The sequence below is a fragment of the Gopherus evgoodei genome, chromosome 1 (assembly GCF_007399415.2).
Source record: "Gopherus evgoodei ecotype Sinaloan lineage chromosome 1, rGopEvg1_v1.p, whole genome shotgun sequence".
NCBI classification, from domain to species: Eukaryota; Metazoa; Chordata; order Testudines; family Testudinidae; genus Gopherus; species Gopherus evgoodei.
Genome location: NC_044322.1, coordinates 361,079,175 through 361,106,850, shown reverse-complemented (window position 1 = coordinate 361,106,850; position 27,676 = coordinate 361,079,175). Strand labels below are relative to the sequence as shown.

The window sequence follows — 27,676 nt, the reverse complement described above, 5'->3', positions numbered from 1 at the left end:
GCATTGGCCATTGCTGGAAGACAGGGCACTGGACAAGGTGGACAATTGGGTCTGACCCAGTACGGCTGATCTTAGGTTCTGATGTTATGTTCAAATCCCTCTTGAAGATCTTCTCCTACCATGATGTTTACAAGAAATTAGCCAATTCAGTAATGGCAAGTAGGGGGTTACATGGGGATAGTCTACATACCTAATTAAAAAAAAAATCTTGATTTATCAATATTGTATCATCAAATCATGACCAGTCATCATTGGTAACTTGTTTCCCTTTTCCCCTACACTTTGTACATTTAATCTTGTTAGACTATAAAGTTTTCAGGGCAGGGACTGCATCCTCCTTTAGATGTAAATCACAGTATATGATAACCACCAGACTATACTTCCCTGGGCTCAGTGGCTCGCTCTCATCCTGAAGCCAAGTTGCACCTTCAAGCTCCATTTGATTATTAACAGTAAAGCAGAAGAACAGGCATGACAGTGTAACCCAGAGAGTGGAAATTAGAAGCAAAAATGAAATCAACGAACCCCATGTTTTCCATTGTCACAGTACGTTCAGGGCGAGCGGCTCCCCTGTCATTATTTCATTACAGCAATTTCAATACTTGCTCCTGCTAAGTTATTAAAAAACATTTTAATCATTTTCCTCATCACAGGCACAACAAACTCTCTCATTACCCAAAACGTGGAGCGGCGCCAAATGATATGGTGAGAAAATTTGCTTTAAAAAAACCCCCAACACAACACTCACATGTACATCCATAAATGAAAGATCAAACAGTTCAAGAAGAAAGGGAGGTGACTTGCGGGAATCGTGGCTCTTTGAGTGTATTGCCACTGCAAATCCCACCTCATTGTGGAACTGAGCATTTGGGTGAGAGGCTATATAAAGACCTTGTGGCTGCAGGCTCAGTTCCACTAATGGGGTGCCTGAGGCTCCCATACAGTTTCCCTCCTCACCCTGTAATAAACCTCATATATGATGGGGGACTGGTGAATCTGTTCATTTGTTTTCCCATTTAAATAAAACTGATTTCTTATAACCAAGGGACCAAAACCATTTGGCTGAGTCATTCAGTTGGATCTCTACTGCCCTTGGGCATCAAGGTTCAAGATTCTGTGCAACACCCTCTGTTTACCACCAGCTTATCATGCCATGCCCAGTAAAGCATGTAGAGAGTACTGGTGATGGGGGATTTAGCAAACTAGCTGACAGAGGCTTCCTTTTACACACAAAGAGGCAGAAATCTGACACACACAACTCTGCCAAGGCCATGATAAAAAGGGAGAAATTCTGATTCCCCAGGGGCCTCAAGTCACCATCACCGTGCTGTCCATCGGCATAAGGCAGCTCATACTCCACACCACGTGGTGTTGGAGCCTGAGTGGTAAATAGCATACTTGCTTTGGAGGGGGCTCCCACCCAGTGCAGATCTGGCAGCATTGACAGCCCTGATGCTCCTCCCCCCCTTTGATAACGTATCATCAATTCCATCTTCAGATATAGAATGCAGGCATTACTCTAGCCTCAGACTGATTGAGGGATTTGTACCTTTTCAGTTCCATTGGTCCGATTCCTTTTTATCACCTATGAAACACTGTCAGACTGAGACCACGGATTGGCAAAACGAATGCGAAGCTGCTGATAGCTGCTTTTTGTCTTTCCAAGGCTAGATTATTTATGTTCAGGAGCTCTGCCTCCAGTCGCATCTAGAATGGAGCACATTCAGGATGCAGCAGCTCACATCATTCCAGACACACATACACCTGTCTGAGCATATTACTGCTGTTTTAAACTCTTGGCTTTGGCTCCCTGTCAAAACACATTTTGCTTTGAAAGTTCTTTTCCTCTCCTTCAAGGTCCTAAATGTCTGTGGTTCATCCATCTGCCAGTTCTCTGTTTGTCTTTTGTTCTGTTCCTGGCCAATTATTAAGGTCAGAATTAGCAGGACATTTTGTTTTCTCTGGTTGTAAACTTGATTCCCTGGGAGCCAGGATATTTGATTACTATGCACCCCAGCTATGGAAGGTAGTGCCTAATGAAATAAAAAGACAGGCTGTCTGTGGCACTGGTTCAAGACCAGGACAAGGAAATGTACACATAATCAATTCACTTCAATTAAATGAGACTTTATTGGCATGATAAGCTGTACAAATGTTGCCAGAGGTGTGTTGGTGTTGTTGGTATATGTGTGCGCGTGTCTTTGTGTGTGTTGGGTTTTTTTTTAAGAACCCTCCGGTATCTGCTAGATACTTAAGATCCACCCATAGTTGGACTATGTAATATGTGGGGTTTGATCCCGTGTGGCCATTTATCAGCAGGGTTCGGGATCTAACAGCAGATGGCTATGTTGGATGCTGCCAGAATTTTCTCTCTCTCTCACACACACAAGAGGTTATAACTGACAAAAAGTGCTGATTTTTTTTTTTAAATTATTGGAGCCCCTGGTGCTGTTGTGAAGGATTTGACAGAAATGTAAGGTACAGTGATTGCTGTAGTCCAGGAAGGTGCGAGAGCTTCACCTCGCCCATAAATGTTCAGCACTGCATTGCGCAGGGACATTTCTTAGCGGTAATGTGGTCTAGTGGTATAAATAGGCAATGATAATTAGGAAGCCTGGGATTTATTCCCAACTCTGCCACTGTCCTCCTATATGACCTTGGGTAATCTCAAAATCTGGGGCTTAAATTCCCCCACCTGTAAAATGGGAATAACAACACTTATCCACCTTTCTAAAGTAACTTAAGATCCTCAGATGGAAAGCACTAGGTATGTCTGAAGTATTATCACTCATTCTTTTATGCCTCTTGCTAGTACTCAGATTATACACTGGAGTCTGAATATGGGGCATGTGCAATCTGGTTCTATGCAAACTCCTGTATTTCCTTTTATCATATTTAAACGAGCACCTCACACAGAGCATGTCCCTGGGCCCATGAACACAAATTCTTTAAGAAAAAAACTACAAAAATCAGTCCAAATATAGCAAGGATATACTAAAAGAAACCACACTAAATTTCAAAATCTACACAGAATCTATCAAGCTAAAAGCCTTACTGTACAGATTTTATACTATGATAACATTACACCAGATTTTACAGATGGATTTCAGACCATTCCCTGAAGGTCATCAGACTAATGCCCAGAGCCCAAGTCCTTCCACTGAACACCCTGCTAATAGCCCCAGATGTTCAGCTCTAGGGAATGACAAGAGCTCCAGCTAAGTTCAGATATTTTGGCAATGTGCACAGGTAAACAGGTAGCTTCTCAAGTAGTGACAATAGGACTCAAACCATTTAGGGATCAACACCTTGAACTGCACCCAGAAAAGAACACAGAGACAGTTCAGTGCAGTCATTAGTGCACTGACTTAATATGTTCCCTTAATACAAAATTCTCTACAATTCTGATGCTTCGAAGTAATTAGCACAGACAGAGTGCACTGCAATATTCCAGTCTGAAGGTCACACAGGCATAAATGATTGTGGCACTGTCCGCATCTGAGAGAGATGATCGCAAACTTCAAGACAAATGAAGATGAAAGAGAGAAATTTCTGTCTACCATGGTTACCCAGATATCCAGGAGCAGTCAAGATTGCAGAAACAAACCCAAGGAAGTGATCTTTGCTGATGAAGTGTGGGCAAGCCAGCTCAGTCATGGGCAAAGACACCATCGCTGGTTAGAGTGATTCGTCAGACTTTTGGGGAGACAGAAGCTGTTGGAGAAATGTAACGCACATCACTTTGCTTCCCTTAAGCATGACATAAAATGTGAGAGCAGGAGCAAACACGGAATATGGCTGTTTAAACCAACGACATGTTTTTGGCTTGTCATGCTCATTTCCTTTTTCACACAGTTCCCCACATCACATATTCCGGGAGAGATTTTCAAAGGCATAAAGGCCAATTAGACAGCCAACTCCCACTGACTATCACTAGAAATGGTTTGTCCGGTGATTCACTTCTTGCAACAAAACATACATTAAATTCTATTCCAAATTGTTTGTTTTTTTTTAATTGCATGGGACACAAGAAGTTATTCAGGCTGCAGTTATTCATACAAACAGGAATCTGATGCAACTGTGCATACAATCCTTTTTCTGCCCTTTAATCTTAAAAGGACTATCTTTAGCCATTATTTTGAGTTAATAGGATAGATTTCGTCTCATTTGCACTGGTGTAAATCTTGTGCATCTCCATTGATTTCAAGGTCAACTGAGATCAGAATCTGGGATATTGTCTTTAAGACTCTGATGCTCTTTAAATCTCTCTACCCTTTACAGGAACTTCAAGCCACGGCAAGTTAACTACAAGCCACGGCAAGTAAACTGAACACAGCACTGGGCAGGATTCTGATCTTTTTATACCAGTTTTACATGGCTGTAACTCACTTGACTACAGTGAGATTTTTTCAGATTTACAGAAGCATGAGATTGACAGATTTTAAAGCTAGAAGGGATCATTCTGATTCATATCTCCTGTATAAAGCTGGACGAGCATTTCACCCAGTGATTCCTACATCAAGCCCGTAATGATCAGAATCAAGCCCATCATGCATAGTAATACATGACAGTTTCACAATGTCAACTTGGGGAAACACTGAAAAATATCTTTCATCACATGTGCAGTTCACAAAAGCAGATCGATCGTTTTGCAAAAATTACCATTCTGACAGGCTCTTCTGTGCGTGAGAGAGAATCAGTAATTTTTAAGTGAAAAGGTCTATTTACAGATTAGTAACGAAAGGGGAAACTTTTCATTTACTGCCTTCTCTGAATTGTTTCAGATGTAATTTAGATGATTATTAACCTTTAAACTGCTAGTAAAGTTTACACACTTTCGCAAGAACCTTTATATTCCCCAAAGGGGGAAAAAATCCATAATGCAGAAATGAATACTCTGATTACAGCACTTGAGGGTCTATTTTCCTGCTTTCTATTCTGCAATTGACAAATCCACTTCTTCAAAACAGTGGCAGCCTTTCTGCCCTCGCTCCAATGAATATACCTTGTCAGGAAGGGGCGGTCCCTGACGTAAAGGAGTTTCTTTACCTTTTCCATTTAACCACAGATTAATCTCTCTTTTGTTCTCTGCAAAAGGTAGATGTCACATTTTGAAATATGCTTTAACAACAGGTATAATTAAATGTCTAAGAGGAGGGATGGCACAGAAATTAGTGGCGGGTCCTTTACAACTCAAAAAGGCTAGCACAGGGTTTCTTGTCCCCCCACTACACATCTGCAATTACATTCCACTGTGAATAATGTAATTATAAAAATGGAATTAAAAATGAGTGTGTTGTAAAAGGATTAGTCCTTCGAGCATTTGAACATTTCAAAAGGAGAATGGATTAATGCTGACAATTCAATAAATTAGCCATCAATTATTTAAAACACTGTGGCTTTTCTGATTGGAAAAACATTTCAAAAACTAGACATTAGAGAGTGCTTCTTTCTGAGAGAAATGGTCCCAGACTTCAAAACACAGATAAAAGAATGCAGGCTAACGTACCAGTGAGCCTAATGGAAATGTAAGGAAGTTTCTTCTCTGCATAGTTATCTTGGGGTCCTTTATAAAAGTGTGTCACAACTATATGTTTGTAGTGTTGTTGTAGTCATGTTACTCCTAGGAGACAGGACAGAAAAGGTAGGTGAGGTAATATCTTTTATTGGACCAACTTCTGTTGGTGGAAGGGACAAGCTCTTGAGCTTCACAGAGCTCTTCTTCAGGTCTGGGGAAGGTAGCCAGAGTGTCTGAGCAAAATATATGTTGGGACAGATTGTTACAGCATGAAGGGGGGTTCACACAGGCTGCAGGAGACCACTTAAAATGAAGAGGGCAATTAAGGCTTAGCAGGCAGTAGGTGTGTTACAAATTGTTGGAATGAGCTATAAAATCAGTGTCTTTATTGACACTAGGGTTTTTAGTGTCTAGCAGAGTTATGAATTTAAGTTCTCAGGCTCATCTTTTGAAGGTGCTGTGCAGGTTTCCTTTGAGGACAAAGACTGAAAGGTCAGATAGGGAGTGATGGTTTTGGAAAAATGTTTGCAGACGGGTGATACAGTGTTTTTGCCTTTTATTATTTTTCTCTGGGAGTTCATTCAAGATCGTAGTGATTGTCTGGTTTCACCTGCATAGTTGTTGGAGTATTTGATGCCCTGGATGAGGTACACCATATGTTGTGATCGACATGTGTAGGATCTATGGGTAGCACTCCACGTGTGCCATGGAGGTCACGGAAGTTACGGATTCTGTGACTTTCCATGACCTCCGTGACTTCTGCAGCAGCCAGTGTGCTTAACCTTTGGGCCACCCAAGCACTTGGCCCTGAGGCCAGCTGCTCAGGTGGTTCCAGAGACAGCCACACTGGCTGCTGCTGGAGTGGCTCTGCAGCCAACTGCTCCTCGGATAGCCCCTGACAGTTGGCTCCAGGGACCACTAGAGCAGCAGTCCCGGGAACAGCTGGAGCAGCTACTGCTCGGCGACCCTCAGCAGCAAGCAGCGGGGCTGTGGCCCACAGGGTGGCTGCTGCGACCCCCCCCCCAAGACTCACCCCCAGCAATGCTTCCCCTCTCATCTCCCGCAAGATTTAGTCAGGGGATATTTGTGGTATAAATCATGGAGAGGTCACAGGCTGTGAATTTTTGTTTATTGCCTGTGATCTGTCCATGACTTTTACTAAAAATACCCATGATTAAATTGTAGCCTTACCTATGGGTCTTGAAAAGTATGTTGTGGGGGGTGTTGTTCATTGTAGCATTGGAGATATGTCTTGCAGGTTTTGCATCTGTTGTTCTGGCAGGGACTAGTGCCATTTTGAGTAGGTGTGTCCTGGTCTATGGGGAGTTTACTCCTGACTATGAACTTAGTGAGGCTGGGGGGTTGTTTGAAGGCCAGAAGAGAGGGTTTGGGAAAGATTTCTTTCAGGATGTGGTCCCACCATCAAGTACGGGTTGTAATTGTTTGATGATACCCTGTATGTATTCCTGTGTGGGGTGGTAGGTGACACCTAGGGATGTGCAGTTTTTTCTTTATTGAAGTAGGTTCTCCCAGGGTATTTGGGTAGCCTGTTCCATGATGCAATCTACTTCCCTGGGGGCATGTCCTTGTTTAGTAAAGGCAGTTTTAAATGCGCTTTGGTGTGTTTCTCAGACTTGCTCTTCAGAGAAAATTCTGTGATATCTGAGTGTCTGGCAGTAGAACAGATTTCCTGGTGTGTCTGGGGTGGTTGCTGGATCTGTGAAGGTATGTGTAGTGATTGGTCGAGTTTTTATATATAGTAGTTCGTAAGGTTCCATTGTTGAAGCTATCAGCGGGGTAGCCGTGTTAGTCTGGATCTGCAAAAGCAGTGAAGAGTCCTGTGGCACCTTATAGATTAACAGACGTATTGGAGCATGAGCTTTCGTGGGTGAATACCCACTTCGTCGGATGCATGGAGTGGAAATTTCCAGAGGCAGGTATAAATATGCAAGCGAGAATCAGGCTAGAGATAACGAGGTTAGTTCAATCAGGGAGGATGAGGCCCTCTTCTAGCAGTTGAGGTGTGAACACTAAAGGAGGAGAAACTGCTTTTGCAGTTGGCTAGCCATTCATAGTCTTTGTTTAATCCTGAGCTGATGGTGTCAAATTTGCAGATGAAATGAAGCTCAGCAGTTTCTGTTTGAAATCTATAAAAGCAGCAAAGAATCCTGTAGCACCTTATAGACTAACAGACGTTTTGGAGCATGAGCTTTCGTGGGCAAATACCCACTTCGTCAGATGCATGTACCCACGAAAGCTCATGCTCCAAAATGTCTGTTAGTCTATAAGGTGCCACAGGATTCTTTGCTGCTTTTACAGATCCAGACTAACACGGCTACCCCTCTGATCTTTGAAATCTGGTCCTGAAGTTTTTTTGCTGCAGGATAGCTACCTTTAAATCTGCTATTGAGCGTCCAGGGAGATTGAAGTGTTCTCTTACAGATTTTTGTATATTGCCGTTCCTAATATCTGATTTGTGTCCATTTATCCTTTTACGTAGAGACTGTCCAGTATGGCCGATGTACATAGCAGAGGGGCAGTGCTGGCATATGATGGCATATATTACATTGGTGGACGTGCAGGTGAATGAACCAGTGGTGTGGCTGATCTAGTTAGGTCCTGTGATGGTGTCGCTGGTGTAGACATGTGGGCAGATTTGGCATCGAGATTTGTTGCATGGATTGGGTCCTGAGCTAGAGTTACTATGGTGCTGTGTGTAGTTACAGGTGAGAATATGCTTCAGGTTGGCAGGATGTCTGTGGGCAAGGACTGGCCTGCCTCCCAAGGCCTGTGAAAGTGAGGGATCATTGTCCAGGATGGGTTGTAGATCCCTGATGATGCGTTGGAGAGGTTTTAGCTGAGGACTGTATGTGATGGTCAGTGGAGTCCTGCTGGTTTCTTTTCTTGGGCTTGTCTTGCAGTAGGAGGTTTCTGGGTACATGTCTGGCTCTGTTGATCTGTTTCCTTATTTCCTCGTGCGGGTATCGTATTGTTGAAGCTGTTCATGGTGTCCAGGAAATTGATGCTGGGGTGTAGTTTTCTAGAGAGCGTTTGATAGATAGGTATGTGGTTGTTGAATGTGTGTGCAAATCTTTGTTCAGGTTGTCTGTCCAGAGGATGAAAATATCATCCATGTATCTCAGGTATATTGTTGGTTTTGTGGTGCATTTTTCCAGAATTCTTCCTTGAGGCTGACATACTGGGGAGCCCTCCTAGCACCCACGGCTACTCCCATGGTTTGGACAAAGTGTGTGTTGTTAAATGTGAAGATGCTGTGAATGAGGATGAAATGGATGAGATTGGTTATGTGTTTAGGGTGGATTTCCAAACATTGTACGTTATCTTGTAAATATTTGAGGCAGGTGGAAATGCTATCATGGTGAGGGATGTTGGTGAATAGGAAGGTGACACTCATGGTGTTGAGGATAGTGTTCTGGGGGAAGTTTTGGTGTTGCAGCGCTTCTGGAGGAAGCTGGCAGTATCTTGGAGGAAGCTGGCCTTTTGTGTGGTCAGTGATTTGAGGATGGTTCTATGAGTCATGATATTCTTTCCATAAGAGTGCCATGGACAGATATGATCAGTCTGCCTTGGTTCCCTTGTTGGTGTATCTTGGGAAGTAGGGAGAAGGTCCCTGTGGTGGGTTTGTGGGGGATGAGATTGTAGGGTTTTTCCTGCAATAGTTTGAGAAAGGATTTCATGCGTGACCTGTAGAGTGGGATCTTTGAATTCTCTAATAGGTGTTTCAGAGAGCTGTCTGTTGGCTTCATTGAACTAGCCATTGTGATTAAAGACTACATTGTTGCCTCTTTTGATCACTATTTGGTTGCTGGATTTCAGGGACTATATAGCTAGCCTCTTGGTGATTGAAATTGTGGTGGATGTAATATTCATTGAGGATCTCTTGGTCGATTTTTTCCAGAAGCAAATCAATATAATGATCCAGTGTGGGGGTTTGTCCTATGGGGTGTCCAGTCACATGATTCCTTTTGCTTATGACTGTTGATGGGGATTTGGTAGTTGTGTGAGGTGTTGTGAAAAATTCCTTGCGCAGAGTCCGTGAAAGAATTCTTCTCGTTCTCTAGATTAGCATGGTATCAGATTCTGTGGTGGCGTAGCAGTTTAGTCCTTTAGATACTACAGATACTTCAGAGTTAGCCTTGATAGGTTAATGATGTTGAGGAGTCATGTAGTGTTCATGTGGTGGATCCTAGTGTTGTGGCGTCTCCTAAAAGTGGTGTTCTATGGAGTTGCTGCAGCTATAAACACTTAAAATGTTGACTCTCCACCAGAGAAGTCGATTGCATCATGGAAAGGGTTACTTAAAAACCCCAGGAGAACCTGTTTCAATGCAGAAAAAAAATCTTCACTGATCCACACCCCTAGTTTTCACCTACCACCCCACACAGGACCTTTTCAGGGTATCATCAAACAATTACTTGATGGGGACCACATCCTGAAAGAAATCTTTCCTGAACCCCCTCTTCTGGCCTTCAAACAATCCCCCAACCTCGCCAAGTTAATTATAAGAAGCAAGTTCCTCACAGATCAGGACGCATCAACTAAAAACAGAGCTGAACCCTGCCCAGAACCACAGATGCAAAACCTTCAGACATACCAGCACTGCTATGATGATCTATATCCTCCACGACACACTTTTTAAGATTCACAGATCCTACTCGTGCCTATCACAACATATGATGCATCTCTTCAAGTGCATCAAATACTTCACCAACTACGGTGTGGGTGAAATTATGCTGTTTAATGAATTCACACAGAAAAATGATAAAAGACAAAAACATCACATCACTTGTGAGAAAATACTTTTCACAAAGTGATCACTCCATATCTTATCTCTCAGTCCTTGTCCTCAAAGGAAATCTGCACAATGCCTTCCAAGGATGAGCTTGGGAAACTCTGCTAGACATTAAAACCATGTTGTTCATTACAACTTGTAACACACCCAACTGCCTGCTAAGCCTTAACTGCCCTTTTCATTTTAAAATGGTCTCCTACAGCATGTGTGAACTTCCCTTATGCTTAAAAATCCAACCCCCAGTTGCCCACTTCATTTTAAGTGGTCTCCTACAGCTGGTGTGAACCCCTGATGCTTTAACAATCTGTCCCAACTTGTATTTAGCTCAGACACTCCAGCTACTTTCCCCAGACCTGAAGAGCAGCTTGGTGGAGCTGGAAAACTTGTCTCTTCCACCAACAGAAATTGGACCTATAAAATATATATCTTCACCCACCTTGTCTCTCTTATGTCACACTATATTGCATTATAAATTGGGCTTGGGATTCACATTATAAATTAGACTTGGGAGTCACAAAGTCTTCTGCAAACAGAAGAGGCCAGGGAAACGGAGCATTTCTGCCTTGCCATGATACAGAGTATTAACTTTGGGTTAATCAGTGCACAGAAAGTCCAAAAAAATGCAATAGATCCGCAAGTATGAGTGCCAATTAAGCTTTCCTAGCAAAAATGGGGGTAAGCAAGAAAACTCTATAGTGTCTTTCTGGTCACAGATCAATGTGTTTAGTTTAAGTGCAGTTTATTAGCATTTGCCTTTGTAGTTATTTGTAAGTGAATGCTAAGGGCATTCTGGACACTGCAGATACGGACATCCATCATAGAAACAGCCCCAGCTAAATTGAAACATCAGATTAAAAATGGAAAAGTATATAAGAAAAAAAAGGGAGCTGGAAAGATGGATGTGTGGTGGGGATTACCAATGCAGTTCTAACTAAAATCCCACGTGCACTTTTCAAAAGCTCAGTGCTGGCACTGATGATCAGTTAACGAGAAGGTCCGATTTTCCTCTGCACCCCAAACTGCAAGACTTTAATGACAAGGTCCGTGTGTATTTAATGAGGTAACAAATAAAATGGACAATCTTCAAACAAATATGAGCACGGCCAAGCCAAATGGCTTTTACGATAGACATAGGATGACGGTAGCCATTGCTGACACCAACCATGTGGGCTCAGTGGAGGAGGCAAAATGAAGATTTATGAGTGCAATATTTATCCTGTGAAGGCAGCCTGTCTGTGCTGTTTTACTAATTAAAATAATCAATCAATGCCTATGTCCAAGGCTGGGGCAGATGAAAAGTTGGGGATAAACCAAATGTCAAAAGTAACTCCTAGAAAAGCCAGAATGTGAGGAAAAATAAATAAATAAAACTTATGAGGATGTTTTAGTGCTTTTACCGGTCTGGTGATTTCTCAATGAATTGCCACTAAAAACAGCCACTCCATCTGTGGTGAGGATGTATATTGTAACTCAGGGGTCGGCAACCTGTCAGCAGTGGTGTGCCAAGTCTTCATTTATTCACTCTAATTTAAGGTTTTGCGTGCCAGTCATACATTTTAACGTTTTCAGAAAGTCTCTTTCCATAAGCCTATCATATAGAACTAAACTATTGTATGTAAAGTAAATAAGGTTTTTAAAATGTTTAAGAAGCTTCATTTAAAATTCAATTAAAATGCAGAGCCCCCCCGGACCGGTGGCCAGGACCCAGGTAGTGTGAGTGCCTCTGAAAATCAGCTTCCATGCCACTTTCGGCATGCATGCCATAGGTTGCCTACCCCTGTTTGCTGCTGCTGCAGCAAAGTCCTCATTAAGGGCTTAATCCTGCAATGTGCTGAGTCCTCATCAAATCCTAATTAAGTCAGCGGGAGCTGGTGGTGCTCAGCATCTTGGGAACATTTCACACCTTACTGATTAAGATCAAAGTCTCCATCCTTAAGCTGTTGTGCATATTAAACTCCCACCAACTTCTAGTAAAGCCAAAGATAATTGTGTATATGCAATAGCTACAGGATCACAGAGGCACAACCATATAAACAGACCTGGGAAGGATTCAGAGGAAAATGCATGTAGAGTTTCTCTAGCTGTTCTACAAGGGAATATCAACAGGATAGAGAAATGCTGGAGTATAACCCTCCCCCAATCCAGTGACACCTCCCTCCCCTCGGTGAACCTATGAAGCACAAGTCTTAAAAAAGCAGGAGTGGGGGTGTGGGAGAGGATGGTAGTGACAGTTGATAGACTTGCTCTGCTATAACTGACAATGAGGTGCTAAATTTGTAGGCCAAAGAAGAGGGTGACAGCTTATTTTATTTTATTTTTTTTTGCAAAGCCATCTCTGATGTGCGACAAGTGGAATGAAACTCTTTCTGCTTTGGTGACTGTCTCCAGTTATCAAATGAGTTATCAGAAAAAAACACAAGAGAGCCTCAAAATTCACCCAGATGTAGTAGTCCTCCCTTCATGCGCATACTAGCTTCTAGGGTAACCTCATAGGCTTAGCACTTTTGCTACTCTCTCACCACAGCTGTTCCTGCTGGTTTCAGGTTTGGAATCCAGTCATTTCCCCCTTCTCGACTGACTATTGCATATCCTGTGCAGCACTGAAAACTGAAGATGCCTTTGATAGCGAATAAAGTCAAATATGTTTAAAAAAAGTCAGCTCTTGAAAGATCAGATTGACAGAGTGCTAACGAAGTTCAGTCCCTGTCAGTAGATATGTCATAAACCATTACCTCTCTCCTGCTTATTCACTAAGCCGTCCTGCAGCAGAAAGATCAAAACAGACAGCAAGCAATCAACACCCTAAAACATCCCCTGCAAATGCAAAGGTTGACCCTGTTCCAACCAAGGTTTGCAGAACACTAAAAGCCAAGGAAACTGTTCTTTTCCAAGTAGAGGGAGTCAGATCCAAACCATGTTTAAATTAATGATGAAGACCTGACTCAAACCCACAAAGTTAAGGGTGAGAATCTGGGCTGATACCATAAATTGTGCCATCATAAAAAAAAATTGCAAACATACGTAATGTCATCAATTCATCTTAAAGTACTAGTATGAGGCACCTAGAAACAACACTTGTTCGTGCACTACAAAATACACAGACTTAGAGAGAGAGAAATTATCTGTGGGGTTAGATAAGAACCTACAAATAGCAAATTTTATAAATGCTAAGTTACATTTTCACTTTGTCACCTGAAAAATGGGGATAATGATACTGATTTCTTTTGTACCATGTTTTGAGATCTACTGATGAAAAGCTCTATAAAAGACCTACGTATGATCATATTATTATTATTATTATTAATAGTGCTGAAATAATTTAAATCAGAAACCCAGACACCACAACGTCCTCTACATTGGGCAACATATTAATACCGTTTGGAAACCTTATGCTAGTGCAGAATGTGGTTACTTGCTTATTAAGTGCTGCTTCAAACATATTACACAGGTGCTACAAGTGCTACTCTTGTGGTAAGTTTTACAGCTCCGCACAAGCGGCTTGGGTTTAATTATGCACTTGATAAAAATTAAAATAAAATAAATATGTGAAATAAATTAAGAAGTTTCTTAAATGATAGGATATCACTTAGGTTGGGTAAGCAAATATTTAGAGAATCACAGGACTGGATGGGATGTCGAGTAGTTATCTAGTCCAGTCCCCTGCACTCAAGGCAGAACTAAGTAGTATCCAGACCAGTGGTGGGCAACCTGTGGCCTGTCAGGGTAATCTGCTGGCGGGCTGTGAGATAGTTTGTTTACATTGACCATCTGCAGGCACGACTGCCAGCAGCTGTCAGTGGCCGTGGTTCGCCGTTTCTGGCCAATGGGAACTGTGGGAAGCGGCAGCCAGCACGTCCCTGCAGCACATTGATTGTTACTTATCTTCTAGGTGTTTGCAAACTGATTACTTAATTATTTGCTCCATTATCTTTCCACGTACTGGAGTTAAGCTGACTGGTCCGTAATTCCCCGGGTTGTCTTTATTTCCCTTTTTATAGCTAGGCACTATATTTGCCCTTTTCCAGTCCTCTGGAGTCTCGTCCGTCTTTCACGACTTCTAGAAGATAATCACTAATGGCTCAGACATCTCCTCAGTCAGTTCCTTGAGTATTCTAGGGTGTATTTCATTAGGCCATGGTGTCCTGAAGACACCTCACTTGTCTCAGTAATTTGTAATTTGTTCTTTCCCTATTTTAGCCTCTAAACTACCTTATTTTCACTGCCATTCACAATGTTAGATGTCCAATTGCTACTAAACTTTTTGGTGAAAAACAAACAAAAAAAGTCATTCAGCACTTCTGCCATTTCTACATTTTCTGTTATTGCATTTCCCCCCTCATTGAGTAATGGACCTATCCTGTCCTTGGTCTTCCTCTTGCTTCTACTGTATTTGTAGAATGTTTTCTTGTTACCCTTAATGTCTCTAGCTAGTTTAACCTCGTTTTGTGCCTTGGCCTATTTATTTTTGTCCCTACATACTAGTGTTATTTGGTTATATTCATCCTTTGTAATTTGACCTAGTTTCCACTTTTTGTAGGACTCTTTTTTGAATTTCAGATCATTTAAGATTTCCTGGGTAAGCCAGGGTAGTCTCTTGCCATACTTCCTATCTTTCTTATGCAGTGGGATAGTTTGCTCTTGGGCCCTTAATAACGTCTCTTTGAAAAACTGCCAACTCTCTTAACTGTTTTTCCCTAAGACTTGCTTCCTACCAACTTTGTGAGTTTGTTAAAGTCTACATTCTTGAAATCCATTATCTTTATTGTGCTGTTTTCCTTCCTACCATTCTTTAGAATCATGAACTCTACTATTTCATGATCACTTGCACCTAAGCTGCCCTCCACTTCCAAATTCTCAACCACTTCCTCTCTATTTGTCAAAAATCAAACCTAGCACAGCTATCTCCTAGCACTTTCTGAAATAAAAAATTGTCTCCAATACATTCCTGTTGGATAATGTGTAGCCTGCTTTATTATTTTCACAAAAGATGTCTGGGTAGTTGAAGTCCCTCATCACCACCAAGTCCTGTGCTTTGGATGATTTTGTTATTAGAAACAAGATGGACACATTGGTAAACTCTTTGAGTCATAAATTCAAATCCAGCTGGGGCTGGAATTGGCCAAAAGTTATTAGCATATGACACACATTTGGTGGCCTAAACAAAATGAGATGGTGGTGTCACCTATGTAGCTAATCAAGTATCTCCAGACATTTCCTTAACTGGCAGTCTCATGAAGAGAGTCAGGACGGAATGGACATAGAGACTGACCTCTAGACTCATTCCTACTTCTGTCCCCTTCTGGTCAAGTTTGAAGCACATTAGTGAGATGGTTTGAAGAAGCTGAGACTACTGTTATGATGGCGTAGGGGGCAGGGAGGGAAGCAGTGGGATGTTCCTATACTGGGGATAAAGAAAATAATTCAGCCTGATGGCATGCCATGCCAGTATGTCCACATAAATCCTTATGAACTTGTCAACTCAATTCGTTTTCCCATCTATGTTTTACCAAATATGCGCGTGAACTTGTTTTTTAAAATAAAACAAATCAATTGTAACATTTTGCCTTAAACTAGCAACAGCATTTAGACCATGCTGTGGTCACATGATCTGTCTCAATGTAGAGTGTAAATGCTTCCAGAAGAGACAGTAGTATGTTGAGGGAGCAAGAATCAGTGTAAAGAAACACTCAAGTGAATAGGAAGATTCTCCAGTGAGAGGGAATTTTGTCTAGTGGTTCAAACAGAAGACTGGGAACTGGACTCCTGGGTTTTATTTAAAGCTCTGCAACAGCTTACAATGTGACCTTGAACTTATTTCAACTGCTTGGTGTCTTAGTTCTCCCATCTGCAAAAATGGATATCATCTGCCACATAGGGTGTAACTATCTGTAAAGCACTTTGATATTCTTGACACACAGTGCCATTGTATCCAGTATCAGAGGGGTAGCTGTGTTAGTCTGGATCTGTAAAAACAGCAAAGAATCCTGTGGCACCTTATAGACTAACAGATGTTTTGGATGCATCTGATGAAGTGGGTATTCACCCACGAAAGCTCATGCTCCAAAATATCTGTTAGTCTGTAAGGTGCCACAGGATTCTTTGCTGCTTTTACAGTGTCATTGTAAAATATTATTAGAATTTATTTATTAGAATCACAGGTGCTTCCTCAAAGGTTACGTTCACCCTCAAAACCAAGAAATTCAATTGATCAGCCACAATTGTAGCCTAATAGATTTTGATTACTGCTGCAAGTGGACCTTAAAGAAGACTAATTGGTTTACTCTAATAACAAAGAAATCCACTTTGAACCAATGTGTGCAACATTCACCACTGGTGGCCAGTTGAACGCCCCTCACTGTGATCATTCTTCTTACTAACACGCCATAATTTGACAGGATAAAAACAATGTGCCATTGCTGTTGGTAATGTTTTCTCAGGAAAGTCACAAGTGATCCTGGCAGTGACTCAGCTTAGCGTGTGAGATAATCAGTCCAGGCAATGGGGTAATTATCTCAAGCAAGTCATTATCCGGCAAGCAGCTGTGCACTCAGATTTTTGAATGAGACTTTATAACTAGATTTTCAGCAATCAGCCCATTGTCGGAAACTTTTATGCCCTACCATATACGACAAAAGATGCTGCTATGATACATGGTAGTAAATGCATATGCCTTAAAGGCCAATTCCAGTTTGGTTTGCGCTGTATAGTCCAGGAGTTGCAAAGATCAAACAGCAAGAAAGACTTTTCACTGGGCATAAACCGTGAAACATGCATTTCCAAAGTCACTGTTGGTAGAGGCCACCTTGCTGAAAAGATCTATCATTTTTGATGTTGACAGCATGAGAACAGGATATAAGAAGTTGTCAAGCTGTTTTCAGCCTGATTGAATACTGGTTTAAACAACTGCAGCATAAACTTTAATGCAGAATATTTGACAACAATTTCGTTTTTTGTTCATGACTGTTCAGGCAGCATTAAAAGGGGAGTGATTAAAAAAGTCTTCCATTTGACTATAGAATAATGGCTTTAAAAGTACTTATGAGGTCTTATTCATAGTTAAGCGTTGATTTTTTTAATGGGCTACAACAACGTTTTTAGCTTCATCATTGTAAAATTACATCACTAATTTGAGAGGGACACGATGGGTTAGGATGGCAGAGAACCCTTCCCCTACGATGGAGGTCTTTGCTTCAAACATGTCAAGGTGGACCATGCAAAGGGAGTGGATGGTTCTTAACCCAGTTCCTAGTGAATGTGTGTCTACATCATTAAACTACCACCACGACTAGCCACTTTGCATACATCTTCTCAGCAACTAGACACCCTCGTCTGGCCTGCATCGGCCAATTAGTGCTCATGGGGCTTGGGCTGTGGGGCTGTTTCACTCCTGTGCAGATTTCTGGGCTCAAGCCAGAGTCCAAGCTCTGGGCCCCTCCCATCTCACAGGGTCCTGTGTCTAGTTACTGTGTAGACATACCCTTTGTGGCAAGCCTCACTAAAGGTACTAAGGATTGACAAATTATAGGGACTGAATGAGAAATCACAATGCAGTCCGTCTCTTCAACCTCAAATGGACCTTAAGCAAATTCACATGGCTACCGAGGAGGCAAGCATATATCACATATCTATATATATCATCTTGCTAAGAATCCAAAACAAATTTGGAAGGTTAATAGCTTCAATGGCCTTGATCCAAAGCCTACACTCTGATATGACCAAATAGAATTATCAGCTCCTGCTAAGGTCATCTGCTTGGGCAGATTGATTTGGGTTTCTTATCCATTCTAATTCTCAGAAGCAAGTTACTGATGTAAAAGAAAAAGAGAAAAAAGCAAGATATCCAAGGAATGCCCACAACAATAATCTGCATTTTTTCCTATACAACTCTAATGGACTTGACTGGTTATGCTGTTTCAAGCCATCTAGTCTTGAATTAAAATCACTCTGCCTTATACTGCATCTTTTTATTTCAGTTTTAATACAGTTTTCTGCCCTGGAAGCCAGAAGACCAGACTTGAAATGTGATTTTCCACTACCTACTGAAAGTCAAGTCTCAAAGGATTTTACTGCCCACAACCGACCATGTCTATTTCCTCTTTCATTCAGAACTTGTGAAAGTGAGGAACTATTAGTACTGGAGACAGCCATGGGATGAGTAAGTATCATGCAAAACTTCCACCAGTGCAGACACACCTCACTCTTGAACTATACCACACTCTGGCCAATCCAGCTCTGCCAATCCATTTCATGGATTCCAAGTTTCCAAGGCCAGGAGGGACCATTGTGATCATCTAGTCTGACCTGCATAATACAAGCTACAGAACTTCCCCAGAGTCATTCTTAAAGCAGATCTTTGGGAACAAAATCCAATCTTAATTTTAAAATTGTCTCTGTTGGAGAATCCACCACAACACCTGGTAAATTGTTCCAATGGTTCATTACTCTGAATGTTAAAAATTTACTTATTGCCAGTCTGAATTTGTCTAACACCAACTTTCAGCCACTGTATCATACGATACCTTTCCCTCCTAGATTGAAGAGCCCGTTACTAAACATATGATCCCCATATAGGTACTTACAGACGATAATAAAGTCACCTCTTAGCCTTCTCTGTGTTAAACTGAACAGATTCAGCTCCTTGAGTGTATCACTATCAGGCAGATTTTCTAATCCTTTAATCATTCTCTTGGCTGTTCTCAGAGTCCTCTCCAATTTAATAACATCCTTCTTGAATTGTGCACACCAGCACCAGATACAGTGTTCCAGCAGTGGTTGCACCCATGCCAAATACAGAGGGAAATCTCCTACTCGAGATTCCTTATTTATCCATCCAAGGATCACATTAGCCCTCTTGGCCACAGCATTGCGGTAGGAGCTCATGTTTAAATGATTATCCACCATGACTCTCAAATCTTTTTCCACGTCACTGCTTCCCTGGATAGATTTTCATATCCTGCAAGTCTGGTTGATGTTTTTTGTTCTTCTATGTATATATTAAGTATTAGGGAGTAGCTGTGTTAGTCTGTATCCACAAAAACAATGAGGAGTCCGGTAGCACCTTAAAGACTAACAGATTTGTTTGGGCATAAGCTTTCGTGGGTAAAAACCCACTTCTTCAGATGCATGGAGTGAAAATTACAGATACAGGTATAAATATACTGGCACATGGAGAGGAGGGAGTTACCTCACAAGTGGATAACCAGTGCTGACAAGGCCAATTCAGTCAGGGTGGATGTGGTCCACTCTCAATAATTGATGAGGAGGTGTCAATACCAAGAGAGGAAAAATTGCTTTTGTAGTGAGCCAGCCACTCCCAGTCCTAGTCAAGCCCAAATTAATGGTGTTAAGTTTGTGAATGAATTGTATATACTTTACAGTTAGCCGTATTAAACCCCATATTGTTTGCCTGTGCCCAGCTTTCCAAGTGACCCAGATCGCTCTGCATCAGCTTTCTAGTTCTGATCTATAAAAACCCCTACTAGTCAAATGGAGGGTTCTTCACACAACTCTGTTTATGTTTCATGGTCCTGCCTTGCAGCTTGCCTGCCGCTGCAGTCCTGCTCTTACACCTCAGTTCTGATCTGTAACATTTCTGCTATTCCAAAGCTAGGATGAGTTATCTCCAGCTCATGTAAGGACCTGAACTCAGAAGTCCAGAGGTAAAAAGCTACTCCACAGGTGCCCCCACTCCCTGTCATTTTCCATATGCTCATTTAACAATCACGGCTGCTCTTCGGTTGGAACAATGCTATTTTGTGACATCATATATGAGGGACATGTTATTGACAATGTATTAGGTCCACTGGTCTTGCAAATGGAGGCTGGCAGGTGACTGTAAAAGATTCACATTGCAGGGAGGAGACATCCATGTTAAAAACCTAGTAGTCTGAAGGTGTTGTGCTGCCCCAAAATATTTTACTGTGAAGAGAAGAGTCTCCAAAGCAGCTAAGGCAATATTTCTGAACCTTTTTCAACCAGGGACCGGCTTGCTGCCTTCCTAAATTTTGTCAGGGAGATCTCAGGGACCCGGCTGCCTGCTGCCCTTCTAAACTGTGTCAAGGAAATCTCAGGGACTGCCAAGGAGGCTGCTGTGGACTAGTGCCGGTTCACAGACCGGTGGTTGAGAAACACTGATCTAAGGGACTTGCACTCCTAAATCCCTCTAGGCACTTTCAAAAATCTTTCCTCTAACTCTAGCTTCCATTTGTTTGTGATAGTTTAAATATATTCTAAACTTGCTGGAGAAACAGCAACTCAAATCCATTGTACTTGGATCAATTGACTGGTGGTTTTTGTCTTGAAGATCATTAGTATGAACAACAAAACATGAAATACAGACTGCTACAGATTGTTTTCACAATTAATCTTTTCTAAACCAAAATGTAAGTTGCAAATAGTTGACAGTGATACATATTCTGCAGGCTCTTGGACAGCACTTTTGATCTTCATAAAACAATTTCACTTGTTAATCAATCCTCAAAATACCACTGTCATGTGCAGGGGTGCTGGAACAATTGTACAGTGGGGATGCTGAGAGCCATCGAACCAAACTGTAAACCTTGTATATAATGGAAACCACTTCAAGTCAGGGAGTGCGGCAGCATCTGCCGCACCCGTAGTTCCAGCACCTATGGTCATGTGGACTAGTAATAATGTATCCATTTTATAGATGAGATAAGTGAGGCAGAGAGGTTAAATTACTTGAAAAAAGCCACGAGAAGAGTCAATATCAGAGCCAGGGTTAGAACTCAGTTCTGTGCACTAGTCCTGTGCACTGGTCACCACACCAGTCCTCTCAATGGGCCTCCATAGTATTTCGTTATCACCCAAGTAAGGAGAAGAAATAGGTTTATTACAATCCCTACTAGTCCTTATGAGACTGATAAAGAACTGTTCCAATGAAGCATGTCTCATTTAAATATTGTAACCTTTAAGCCAAATTTCTTAATAACAAAATACTGTTTAGTCAGCTTGAAATGTTCTAAGATTTGCAAGCATCCCCAGTTTCCAAATGTCAGACACAAGATACTGTATTAAAACAAAAAAACGCTTATAGCAAACGTTTTAAGAAAGCTGATAACAATACTTCATGATGGATTTACTGTTGTTTATTGGATGATTATATCATCTGGATTCCTTTTGAAAGTGCCATGCTAAGGTCCAAGAAGAAGAATAAGCCCTACCACCAGATTAGTGCACTATAATGGGTGAGATGCAGAGATGCCATTAACTGCAGGGTTGGCGGTGTGATTTACCCTTCTGCACAGGCAAAACACAGGTGTAACTTGCTGGGTGGGTGTTGGGGACAGTAGGAAAAATGCAAGGGGAGCAACACAGGAGTGAAAGCTGGTTTCAGAATGAAGGGGAGGTAAGGAATTCATTCATATCAGAGCCGGGTGCGACAAGTACTAGTCCCTGAAAAAAGAGCTAAGGACGAGGGAGAGATTGTTTCGTGTTTGGCAGCCTCCTCCCTCCACACACCAATGCAAAAGTTAGGGAGTACAAAACAATAAATAGGTAAAAGCCACCAAATTAAGGGGACCCATATCGGAACGCATGTAATACATCTCCCTAAAAAAAATTGCACACTGCTTCTGCTGCCAATACAGCCACAGGCATGTGACAAGAGAAAAACGCTGGCGAGTCGCTCAGCTTGGGTACCTGCAGAAGAGGCCGTTGCACTCCTAGCATCTTCATGGTGTCCGCATTGGCCAATATCTTCAGGGGGTCAGATGCCTTGGTGACACCTTCTATCTCTTTGTTGATCTCTGCTAGGACTTGATTAAGGAAGATGTTCTTGATGTACATGGTGAGGAACTCCCGGAGTGGACACTGTTTGGTTGGGCCAAGGCCCAAGGCATGCTCAATCTCCTGAATAAATCTAAAATATAAAAAGGGAAATCATACTTAGCCACACAATACAATTACCATGACCTACACATCCCATGCACACAGCGAGTGGAAGAACACAGGGTCAATCATGGGAGCTGGAGGGGAAGAGCTGTAAGATTCAGAGGCAATGGAGTTCTAACAGAGTGCACTGGACACAGGCAGGACTCCTGAGTTTATCCCCAGCTATGCCCTTGACTGTACCCAATCTGAGATTCCTTAGAGGCTCCTGATCTTCAGAAAGGGCTGAGAATCCACTTAAAATGGAGACACCCAAAATCATTAGTCACTTTTGAAAATTTTGACCTGCATGTGAACTTAGGCAAATCATTTTACTTACCCATGACTCAGTTTCCCTTTCTGTAAAATGATGTTCCACTTTATTTCGAACAATAACAACCCCTCATTCTTAAAGGGCTCCTTTCATCAGCAGATCTCAAAGCACTTTACAAAAGAGTTTAGTATCATTATCCCCATTTTTACAGACAGCATAGGTGAGATGCAGAGAGGTTACATGACATGCTTAAAGTCACCCAGAGAACCAGGTATAGAACCCAGATCTTCTGCGTGCCAGTCCAGTGCTCTATCCACTTGGCCACAGTGTCTCTCCTCATGCACTGACTGATCCCTGGAAGACAAACGCTGTATATGTGCTATGTATTATTACTTTATTCCAGGAGAAGTGAGTGGACCACATTCACTTATATGCATGCAGAAGGCATGCTGCCTTTTTCCAAATATCACCCCGCACTTAATGTCCCACCCTCCTCAAAAATTTCAGCATCTTCTCCATCAACACATCTTATTTCACTGACATAATTTGCTTAGCCATGATAGCTGCTTTTTCCACGAACCACCTCCTCTCACATCAATAAAGTGACACCCTCAAGGCAAAGATGATTTCTTTGGTTTACATCCAAAATGACTGAAGTGAGTCATTTTTTTTCTTTATTTCTTGAAGTGATGAAGACGATAAGAGAAGTCACAATTAATTGATTTATCAATCTATACTACTTGTGTGGCTCCCATTACAGCTGTATTTGAGCATCTTACAGACTTCAATGTATTTACGCTCACCACCACACCCTGGTAATGCAGGGCAGTGCTACTAACTCTGTTTTTTCTTTTTGTTTGTTTTGGGGGGGAGGTGGAAATTGAGGCATGGAGAGACTAAATGACAGGCCAAAGGTCACACAGGAAGCCTGTGGTGAAGCCAGGATTTGAACCTAAGTCTCCCAAGTCAGTTTCTTAACCACTGGGCCATCCCTGCTCTCCATGGAAAGAATTTTTTGAACGGAGGCATTTCTGACATTCCCAGCATTTATCAGCGATGTCTTAGCATTTACTATGCCCCCCCGCCCCCCGAACAGATCAATATGATTTTCTTAATTGCCGATATTTTGTACTTCCACATGTAATTCTCTAGATGAGGTAACTTCTCTTGGCAGGATTGATAGAGTGTCCCCTGCCAATTTCAGCAGCATGATTTCTTTCAGATATAAACCATTTGTTCCCTAATGCTTACACTCTGCTGACTTCATCAGTCTAAAATGACACATATGGGGTGAGGCAGCATCCGCATGGGGACCCATTCAGTCCAATAACTTTGAAAATTCACTCAACTGTCAGCTGCAGTGGGACTTCCTCAGCAAAAAGCACATGGAGAGAAACACAAAGGAAGGCAGTTTACTCCCTTGTTTGCACAGATCGATAAAGCGAATAAAGTTATCCACCAGGGAAACTGCAGAGTCATGAAGCAGGAGAGAGGCAGAAGAGGCCTATCTCTGAAATAACACACCCAATGTCACCAACTTCTGTGGCCTGACATTTCCTGATGTCTTCAAGGGGATGCTTGTCATGATTAAGCTGTGACCTACTGCGCTTTTATATTTGTTCCTATATCTATTTGCAATGTTCATATCACTCTTTATATGGATACCCTTCCTTATACAGGGCTTCTTACAGAGCATTTCTGATCTGGAACGTAATTTTAAAAATAAGAATTAACCTTCCCAATGCCCCTGGTAGTATCCTTGTTTTACAGATGAGGAATGCAAGGCAGAGTGCCTAGTTCCACAAATGCATACGCACATGCTAAGCTTTAAGCTGATGAATACTGCTACTGAGGTCAAAGGGACTACTCACATGTTCACAGTTTGAGCATGTGCATAGCTGTCCGTAGGACTGGGGTGTAAACGACTTGCTGAAGGCCACAGGAAGAGTTGGTATCAAAAGACTCAGGATTAGATACAGAATTCTTAGCTCCCAGCCCCGTGACTTCATTTCTATCCCAAAACTCTCCTAAGGCTCCCACTTCAATCACCATAGACCTTATCTACATCAGGAAACTACACCAGTTTAGGTAACCAGGTGTTCTAATATAATGTAATTTCTTGGCACAGACAGGGCGACAGTGGCTCATTCTCATTCAGTAAGGACCAGAAGTGTGTCCGCAGTGCTTTAAGGGATTTGTATTTTACTTGACGCGAACCATAAAGTAATCACAGTGCATGTGAAGGCTGATAGGCAGAGATGATTTAGGGAGTGTGAAACTTAACACTGCTCAGCAAAGCTTTCAAGAACAATGGTCTAAAGCTAAGGAAAGAAAATTCAAGCTAAATATTAGGGAAACGTTATTAAGAGCGAAAGCAAATACGCAGTGGAATGGATGACCGAGAGATATGGTCGAGGAACCCTCGCTGCAAATATTCAAGAACAGTAGGATTAAATGATCATGGTAATGACAGTGAAACACTGAAATTTTCATTGATTCAAAAGACTCCATTAAAGTAAGTGGGGATTTTGCATGAGAAAAGATTGAGTAAAAACCTAATAAGGATGTCATCTCAAAGAGAACAGCTAAGCAGTGTGGGTGGATGCTATAAGTGATTTTCCCCTACCCTCACTATTTATGATCTCACTAAAAAACTGATCTTATGGAAAATATATTACACACAAAACCCCCTATATTAAAAGAACATTATTAAGGTTGCAGAGTTGGCACTTAAAGGGAGGAAATGCCAGAATTAGGGTTATTTTTACAACATTAGTTCGTCCCCCTTGCAAGTATGCATTATGATACGATCTTCAATTACATGATCGCATACAATTTTTTTCACAGGTTTCTTCCCTCCTTCAGTGAACGGCATGGACCTACTCTGGGAATGAATCAAGATGGTGTACCCAGCAGCAGGGTTGAAACCTTTAGATCCATCACACCAAGCTCTGCCACTTGAGTTACTGGAATAACAGACAGCATCATTTGGTTGTCATCCTCTATGTGGATCAGCACTAGCGAGGGATGGGGCACTTTTCCAGTGCATTTCACACATAATTGCTAACAGCAGAAGGACGATGAGACTCAGGATCCTTGGGTTCCCTTCCAGGCTCTAGAGGGGCATGTGATCTAATGGGTACAGACTCGTCTGCTCACTCCTTCCAGTTGTGACCTCTTCTACCCCATTCCCACCAATCTATCTTTGTGTCCCAGTCTTGTCACTTTCACACCATGGCTTGTCCCAGCCCCATTCTCCTCACCTAATCAGCCCCGATCTCAGACTCCTTGCCCAACAAATCCTCCATCTCATTCTTCTGGACTCCCTGACCCAGTCTCCACCCATACCCAATCCCAATCTCCTTGCCCACCTACTCCCTGTTCCTGCCAACTCTCCAGCTGCTTATCCTCAGTCTCCATGCCTGGCCAATCCCTGTTCCTCCTCATCCATGTCCTTAATTGATCTGTCTATCCCACAGCAAGAGGGTGGCCAGGTGACCAGTTTTCAACAGGAAAGTCTGGCCGAAAAGGGCACCTGACCAGACATCCAAAGTCTGGTTACTGTGGGTGGGGAGGTGGCAGGTCATCACACACACCTGCCCCTACTCAGCCAGGGCTGCCTCCTACCTGCATTGGGCAGCTGCAGCTCCCAGCCCTGGCTCCACAGGTGAGTCCCTCCTGACTTGGTAGAGGGGAGAGTGGAAATGCAACGAGCAATGGGGGGAGGAGGGAAGAAGAGCGATGGGGGTGGGGCCTTGGGGGAAGAGGAAAGGCAGAGGCTGGCAACCCTACCCAGCAACCTGGCCACCAGTCACCTGTCCGCCCACACTCCCTGTCCCCCCGTCCCATCCTTCTTTCTGACCCTTCTCCATTTGACTTAGGCAGCTTCTTCCCCCACAGACCTGGGCCCAGCAGGGGCAGGTCCCATTGAAAGCTCAGTTCAGATGGCTGGACCTGAACAGCTTGAAGCAGCCCAGAGCTGCAACTTCAGGGAAAGTCCTACTCAGCTCCCAGCCTGACTCATAATATTTTATAGACAGGCACATATATAGACTATTATTTATTTCAATTTATGACAAATACCTATCTGAACCCTAGGCACTTTCTGATCTTTACAACAGACATGAGACATTTGACTGAGTGACCATCATCATTAAATAAATATCTCCACAAGAATAGCTTCCAAAAATCTTCCTCACTCAGCTCACCCCCTCAGTCATCCCACCCACAGAATAGGATAAAAAAAAAGTCATTTTGAGTGAAAAACTCACCAATATAAAAGGTTTAAAAATAAAAATAATTGAAAACTGACTCTGGATTAAAACCCTCAAATGAGGCACAGCCGAGTGTGTGCTGCACACATGACTGTGTGCCAATGGGCCTCTGGAATCAGATGCCTTTCCATAAATCCAAATTAAAAAACCCCATACGAAATCCTCATGATGGTGAAAATGGCTCAATGATCATTTCAACAGCTACTATTTTCATTTTATTCTCCAAAGAGTGAAATTTTAGATACACTTTGCTGCCAAACAGGATCATAAAGAAGGGATGAAGCCTCAGAGGAAGAGCTTTGGTTCAAATGGTCTGCTTAGATTGTTTTACTAGAAAAAGAACCCTTCAGATGCAATTTTCAAGGGATTCAAGAAATAGTATCACCAGCCTCATTTAAAACCATCTCTCACTGGCACATGAAAATTGAAGAAAAACCCATAAAGGTTAACGCACTGTGGGGTGCACTCTCTCGATGGGTGAGAGTAAGTCATATGGCGCATCAAGAACATTCTCTTAACACTTGGTAATTACACTTATTTAACATAACTGCATTCTTCCTTCTGCAAAATGCTCCAAAGCTTTCTCCATACAAAAATGCAAACCGAGCACATCATCAGATCCTGGACCACGGTCACTGCATATACTCTACTGTAATTGTCCAAAATCCTAATGAAGCTAAGCGGGATTCAGCTGATCAGATATACATTTTTGTGAAATGTCTGCATGGGATGGAGATCTTGAAAAGATGAGGAAAAAATGAAAATCTGCAACTCATATTCAATTCACAACCTGCACTTGCAGCGATATACAAATTTAACTTGTTTTCTCTCTCTATGAAAGCATTTGAGGTGATTTGTGACTACAATTAACTGTTCCCTGTAGACAGAAAAGCACTTTAGGTAAAATG

General features: G+C 42.1%; 1 protein-coding gene across 3 annotated transcripts in view; it reads right to left on the bottom strand.

Moving 5' to 3' along the window:
* EXOC4 (exocyst complex component 4) overlaps positions 1-27,676 on the bottom strand; it is a 632,193-nt gene that overhangs the window by 141,349 nt on the left and 463,168 nt on the right. For all 3 annotated transcript variants that reach the window (XM_030575818.1, XM_030575739.1, XM_030575663.1), the window contains exon 11: positions 21,993-22,212. In XM_030575818.1, the coding sequence (XP_030431678.1) occupies positions 21,993-22,212 (220 nt within the window). The remainder of the gene's footprint in view (positions 1-21,992; positions 22,213-27,676) is intronic.